Consider the following 7,428-nt stretch of genomic DNA (forward strand, 5'->3'; position numbering starts at 1 on the left):
AATAATAACAGACAGCGAAGAATCTGACGTCCTTTTCTTGCGCCCCACAAGAGTGTTAGTGAATCACATGTTTTTTATTGTCGTTTCTTGCGCATCAAGTTCTGCTGACGCTTCTTTTATTTATATTTTTAGTGATTCACATGTTTTATATTTTTAGAATTTTCAACAACCATTAACTTTTTCAGATTTTCTTTATTATAAAAAACTCCCAAGTTGTTGTACCTTTACCCGATGAACAGCTACAGGCTACAGCACATGGCATCGGTGTAAGGTCTTCATTTAATATCGAAGCAGTCTTCGTGTGTTAAACACAGATTATTTTTTATTTATTTTGTTAAAACGTTTTAAATATTTCTGTGGCTACCAAAAAAATATTTGTTTTGCTACGAATACGAAAATTTTCCATTTATTTTGGGGGAGAATTAGAAAGAAGATTCAGAATCAGAGTGCCATCTGTCATTTCCAAAACTGGCACGTAGGTTTTTCTCATACGTATACAGTGAATTAATACTGAATACAGAGGAGTACCAAAAAAAAGGCGGCTCTCGTAGAACAACTTAGGTTTGCTTTGTCGATTAGAGAAGTAAAAGAATCATGCTTTGGATCAAAAACCTAGTAAGAATCTCGCCGACCACTTCATCGGTCGGGAACGTGTTCAGAAACCCCGAATCCTACACTCTCTCGTCCCGTTTCTGCACCGCTCTGCAAAGGCAGCAACAAGTGAGCGAGACGGTTGAAGCAAAGGATGATGTAGCTAACGATGTGTTGGAGCCACAACGTTACGACGGTTTGGCTCCGACTAGAGAAGGAGAGAAGCCGAGGGTTCTGGTTCTCGGGTCGGGTTGGGCGGGTTGTCGTCTTATGAAAGGGATCGATACGAGTATCTACGACGTCGTTTGAGTCTCTCCTAGGAACCACATGGTCTTCACCCCTCTCTTGGCTTCTACTTGTGTCGGTACGCTTGAGTTTAGGTCCGTTGCTGAGCCAATCTCTCGTATCCAACCGGCGATTTCAAGAGAACCCGGTTCTTATTACTTCCTCGCTAATTGCTCTAAACTCGATGCTGATAATCATGAGGTAAATCTGAGGTTTTCACTTAATCGTTTTCTTGGTCTTTCATATTTTAAATCTTGATTACTAATTAATTATTAGGTTTATGGTTCTTGTGTCTTTTTTTTTTCTTTCTTTCTAAAATTCGAAAGCGGTTTAATAATTGTGAAGTTCTTGAAATTGAAGAAAAGTCTTGCAGATACATGTGTCTATTTTTATTTATTTTTTGTGTTTTTTTTTCCTACAATTTGTGTGATATGTAGAAGAAGATTTATTTAGACATGGTTTCGTTTCGTTCTATATGGACAAACACATATTTGTTTTTTAAGAATAATTTTCAAAGCATACAATCAAACGCCAATTTGAGATTTCCTTCCAATTTTTGCTTGACTTTTTCAATTAACAAATTGTTTTTGGGGTTTATTTGGAAAAAAATGATACACTAAATGCAAAGGTAGAAGTGGCAATGCAATACATTTGGTTTTGACTTTGTGGGGATCCTCCTCTTGGTTTAAACAGGTGCATTGTGAGACGGTAACCGAGGGATCAAGCACATTGAAGCCATGGAAGTTCAAGATCGCTTATGACAAACTGATTCTAGCTTGTGGTGCAGAAGCTTCCACATTTGGAATTAATGGAGTCTTAGAAAACGCCATCTTCCTGCGTGAGGTTCACCATGCTCAGGAGATTCGTAGGAAGCTTCTTCTTAACCTCATGCTCTCTGAAGTTCCAGGTAATAATCAACAACACATTCTTTTTACCTTTGAATCAAAACTAAACTCATAATCATTTACACGCAAATTTACATATATAAAATATAATAGGCATATCACAAGGAGAGAAGAAGAGGCTGTTGCATTGTGTTGTTGTTGGAGGTGGGCCGACTGGTGTCGAGTTTAGTGGTGAATTGAGTGATTTCATCATGAAAGATGTTCGCCAGAGATATGCTCATGTCAAAGACGACATTCGTGTTACTTTGATTGAGGTTTTTTTGCCTTATCTACTTCATTGATTAACAAAGTACTTCATATATATATATATATATATATGTTGATCATTTTCATAAATATGAAATTTTGACCATTGTTTCTTTCCAGGCAAGGGATATACTTTCTTCTTTCGATGATCGACTCAGGCACTATGCAATCAAGCAGTTAAACAAGGTTTTATATAACTCTTTATCCAAATACAAAACTTTATTTGACTCTAGTTTGAGAGGATCTTGGATAGTTTGATGTTTAAAATTCTGCCATCTTTGACTTCAGTCTGGAGTGAAGCTTGTGCGTGGGATTGTGAAAGAAGTAAAGCCTCAGAAGCTAATTCTTGATGATGGCACCGAAGTTCCTTATGGACTCTTAGTCTGGTCCACTGGTGTTGGTCCATCTTCATTTGTGAGGTCTCTTGGTTTTCCAAAAGATCCAGGTGGAAGGTCAGTTAATTCCAAAAGTCACAACTAAAGTTGTTCTGTTTTATTCGGACAGTTTCTGATCTTGAATCATTCTGTTTCCGCAGGATTGGAATCGATGAGTGGATGCGTGTACCTTCTGTACAAGACGTGTTTGCGATTGGTGACTGTAGTGGTTACCTTGCGAGCACAGGGAAATCAACACTTCCTGCTCTTGCACAGGTCTATATAATGGTTTAATAGAATCCATTTACATCTGTTCTACGCTGAGTCTTAACGTATAAATGTCTGATCTAATGAAGGTGGCTGAGAGAGAAGGCAAATACTTGGCAAATCTGTTGAACGTGATGGGAAAAGCTGGAGGAGGAAGAGCCATGAGCGCAAATGATATGGAACTTGGAGAACCATTCGTGTACAAGCATTTGGGAAGTATGGCTACTATTGGAAGATACAAAGCTCTCGTTGATCTCCGTGAGAGTAAGGTATGTATTAAAAAAGCTCTCATTCACTTTTCAGTTAAACATCTCTCAAAACAGATGATAGAAGGCTAACTTGGAGGAGGGAGTTTTCTTGAGCAGGAAGGAAAAGGAATATCAATGGCAGGCTTTGTGAGCTGGTTCATATGGAGGTCTGCGTATCTGACTCGAGTCGTCAGCTGGAGAAACCGTTTCTATGTCGCTATCAACTGGCTCACCACTTTTGTCTTTGGTCGTGACATTAGCCGAATCTGATCCTAATCCCCTCTCATTCGCCACGCGCTTGCTCTGTCTCTCTCTGTTGTTCACAACCTCTATTCCCGAAATCATCTCAAACGATGTCGTTCGATGCAATGTTAGTCAATTCAGCGTTTTTTACAAAGCAGTGTATTGACTTTGACTGTGACTTTGAATTAAAATCATCTGGTTTGACTGATATGATATGATGAATTACTACTATTTAAACGAAACAAGCATGAAAAATACAATACAGGTTCAACATTCTTGAATATTTTTGTCGAAAGTAGTCAAATATATTTCTGTGTTTTGTTAATGTATCACAGATTCATCAAACTNTTTTTTTTTTTTTTTTTTTTTTCATTCTGTATTTCTATCTAGAGAAAACAAGAAAATAAAACAGAGTTTATTTGTAGCCGGAACTTTCACATAAAAAAGTTAAAAACGCATAAAGTTACATGTTACATCCCAATTCCTATATCTCGATAAGCATAACATACAACATCGGTTATAGGAGAAGATGGTTTAATACATCTAAATTTGGAAGTTGGGAAATAGGACAAAAAAATTTGGGAGAAATAATATATCCTAAACTCAAAATGCCAAAAAGAGCTGTGGCAAATTGGTACTCCTACACAAACCTATGTACGTGATAGCTCTTAACCATAATACTTTGTAATTTACACAAGCCAAAAAGAAAAAATTTCCATGACAAAAACAATCTTGGGGATTATAACTATATATTACCTCATTTATAAATATGTGTGTAATCACATCACATCCACCTTGGCCGGCAACTCTACTCCGGAATCTAAACCGCTAGAAGAAGAAGCAATCAGCTTCACGGCCAACATAGGATTCGAACCGTACTTCTGTCTTGCTTCAGCAAAGCTCGGAGCAAGAACGGTTTCCATCCACTGATCAACTGTGTTCTCTTCTTCACCCGATGATACTGATGACCAAGAAGCCGCCAGAATCTGAATGATCACTTCTTTATCTAGCTCTAAATGTGTTTCGGATCCAAACCACCGCTCAAAATGAGAACTGATCTTCTCTTGAATGTTCTTGGCTAACCCATCAAAGTCAACCGGTTTGAACGTCACTTTTCCGTCCACTTGTTCAATGAAGCTATCGAGCCAAGCGTTCCTGTCCTCTGTCTCATGATCGAGGCCAACTTCTGTCTCATCCACTGGAAGATTCAGATCCAGATATGAACGTTGCACTTTCGCTGCACGTTGCTCTGTTTCTAGCTCATGTTTTCTCTTATTTACCCCAATTTTAGTAGCTTCTGCTAGCTTAATCTGCAGTTTCCAGCTTCTTGCGCTGAGAACTTGTTCCTCAGAAATTTTCACAGGTTTAATAACATGATCAGTATCATTATCGTTGGCAATCCCAGACGTCACAACAACAATCACACTTTTCATACTGATCACTCTTCCATGCGAATCACGGAGTTTCCCAGTACTTACAGCTTCAGACAATCTCATCTGATCCGGGAACTCAGCTTTTTCCACGTTTTCTAGTAAAATAACAGAGTGTGGTTTCCTTGATAACTCACTGGTTATGTAATCTACCACTGTTTTGCCTCTGAATTTGTCATCAGGAGAACAATGCTCTGCCCCAAATTCTACACAGATGCTATTGACCTGACCACCAAAGAAGACTTCCGAAAGAGCCATCGCTACTTTCTTCTTCCCTACTTTATCAGGTCCAAGAAGAGCCAGCCAAATTCCGTTTGCTTGGTTTCTTCTCGTTGAGTCGGTTTTGCATCCACAGATGATTTGGCTTATGGCATTCACAGCTTCGTTCTGCCATGCAACTTTACGAGAGAGTGATTCTCTGAGAGACTTGAAATCTTTCTGATATGTATGATGCTCTAAAGAAGAGTTTAGAGTCATCAGTAGCGGTTTCTCCCTTGCTGCTTTTGATTCCTGGCTTTTTGATGCATAGATTACTCCCAACCCTAAATCTGTAGTAACACAGCTCAAAGGCGAACTCACTGTGCGGTTAGTCACCAATGTCGTTGGATCGTCCATATGTTTTGGCTTTGAGATTGGAGGATTCAGCGGTTTAGGCGTCTCCAAAAAGTTTGAAGGGGTTCTGCTGGGCATAATGGGACCATTTGGCTCCGTTGGGTTTCGCACGCTCTTCTCGGTCTGAACTGGGAACTGTGGACTCACAGACTGAAAACCGAGTTTAGGAAAGGCCGTAGTTTGATGGATACTTTGGCATATATTGTCCCACTTCTTCTGCAGAGCTGCGGTTTGCGAGGCTGATGTATTAGCGTCATCTAAAGCCTGCACTGAATCAGAACCGAAATCTCTCAAGATATTACATCTAACACCATTAGAAGTGACTGCAAATGAGGAAGAAGTTGATAAAAAGTAAAACGCACCTTAGTGCTGCCCGTTGTTCCCTTTTCTAACTCGGTCTCTGCTGCCCGTAGCCATGAGGGCAACTTCTCGGAACATTGGTCAGCCAGAGAGAGACTTGAACCAGCCTTGATAACAGCGGCTACTTCTTGCAAATACTTCTCGTTGCAGAGGTGACATCTAGAGATCGTCTGATTAACTGTGCTACTCAACGGTACTCTGAAGTCTGATGTTGATGAGAAGAACCCTCCAAACGGAACAAAAGATCCCATCAAGCTGTAACCACCACATTCATCCAATTAGGAACTTGATCAGTTGCAAAGACAGAACATTAATAACTACTTTCAGAAAAATGGGAAGCATAAAGCTGAGAAGGAAGTGCGATCATGATAGTGGTATGTTAAAATATTTGAGTTTATGTTTTCGACGTTGACGCAAACAATAAACTATTCCCACAAGTATAGTGATGATGTTTCAAGCCAAATTTAAGAGGTATAAATGTATTCAGTTCAACAGTCTAATAATGTAAAATGGAAATAGCAAAAGGCATACCTTGATTTGGGATAAACCCCTTGACTCGAGGGTTTAGAGGCTGTGATTGGAAGAACATGAAGGTCCCAATCCTTCTCAATATTAGGAAACCGATCAATAAGCTTCGTGTAAGTCTCGTTGCTCGACACACATCCGAGGAACCAAAGTTTTTCACTTTGATCTTTCAGCAAACCCGAGAGCATCAACACCAAATTCTCAAGAGCATTACCTTCACTAGTGAAGACCTTAAACTCTCCCAGATTAAGCACCATCCCCGATTTCGAGCCATTACTTTGCTCAACGATTCTTCCTAAATCATCAATTTTCCCACGAATCTCCTCGTCAGTTCTTGATCCATCAGCTAATATTTCACTAATCTCCTTCTCTACACTAATCACGCTTAATCCGCTAATCTCCATTGGAAGAAACCCTAACTTCCCACTATTGATCGAATCGACGAACGTTTTGAGAGCTTCGTTAGCACAATTACCAACAAGGAGAGGGTTCTTCTTATCTTTCCGGCCTAATACTTCTCCGATCCTCCGAGAATTCTCATCGAAACCACCGCTCCCAGTAAACGGGAGCTGACGATTCGGATCGGAGTTGGGAAGATTACAGAGGAAGAGAGGAGGACAGCGACCTCGTGAGAAGCGAGAAGAGAACTGCGTTACCGGAGGGTGAAGCACATCAAGCTTGATATCGGAGCTCCGAAACCCGGCTTCACCAAAGACCCGGTTCACAATCGGATCGTCGAGGATCGAGAGTATGAAATACTTCAACTCAACTTTCAAAACCGTCGTCTGACATCCGCCGCCGTTACTGCCGTGGATCTGCTGGAGGTGATAAGACTCCGGATGCCGTCTCTGATTCGCCTGAGAGCGTTTGATCGCCGCCATGAGCGAATTCGAAACCGGAGGATCGTCTTCCGTCGCCGGGGACTTCGACGAGGGGAGCCTATCGAGAGAAACGCCGACGCAGAGCTCCAGAGCTCGGAACTGGAGACTAGAGGAGTAAGGAGTGTTTCTGGCGGCGCGTGAGACGCAGACTTCCCGGAGAATAGACGAAGGCATAGCTAAAAGAGCAGAAACAGCGTGAAGCGACGTCGTCTGAGCGTGGCTTCTACGACGAGCCACGGCAACGGCATCGTCTAAAGCACGAGCAGCTTCCTCCGTCAAGCATTCTCTCGCCGTAATAACCGGCGTCGGCATCGCCGGAAATTAAAAGTCAAAATCAAAAGTGTAGAAAATCAAAAAAATTCACCCTTTCTTCCAATCAAACCAACCCAACTCAACTTTAACTCTTCCCACCAACAAAAATATCAGAAACTTAAAAGCAAAAAAAAAAAAAAAAAAAAAAA

General features: G+C 40.8%; 2 protein-coding genes across 2 annotated transcripts; one reads left to right on the forward strand and one right to left on the reverse strand.

Annotated features, from left to right (window-relative positions):
• Positions 220-3,390, forward strand: LOC104765223 (internal alternative NAD(P)H-ubiquinone oxidoreductase A1, mitochondrial). Its single transcript, XM_010488905.2, is given in 8 exon segments — positions 220-1,077; positions 1,570-1,783; positions 1,875-2,035; positions 2,148-2,213; positions 2,316-2,479; positions 2,563-2,677; positions 2,758-2,937; positions 3,034-3,390. Coding segments are annotated over 8 exon segments (1,536 nt in total). The 5' UTR covers positions 220-594; the 3' UTR covers positions 3,187-3,390.
• LOC104765230 (protein SMAX1-LIKE 6-like) lies at positions 3,560-7,416 on the reverse strand. Its single transcript, XM_010488917.2, has 3 exons — positions 6,093-7,416; positions 5,564-5,816; positions 3,560-5,465 (listed from the first exon to the last, which is right to left on the reverse strand). Exons 1-3 carry the CDS (start codon positions 7,277-7,279, stop codon positions 3,939-3,941), a joined length of 2,967 nt encoding a protein of 988 aa, XP_010487219.1. The 5' UTR covers positions 7,280-7,416; the 3' UTR covers positions 3,560-3,938.

The sequence above is a fragment of the Camelina sativa genome, chromosome 3 (genome assembly GCF_000633955.1).
Source record: "Camelina sativa cultivar DH55 chromosome 3, Cs, whole genome shotgun sequence".
Lineage (NCBI taxonomy): Eukaryota > Viridiplantae > Streptophyta > Magnoliopsida > Brassicales > Brassicaceae > Camelina > Camelina sativa.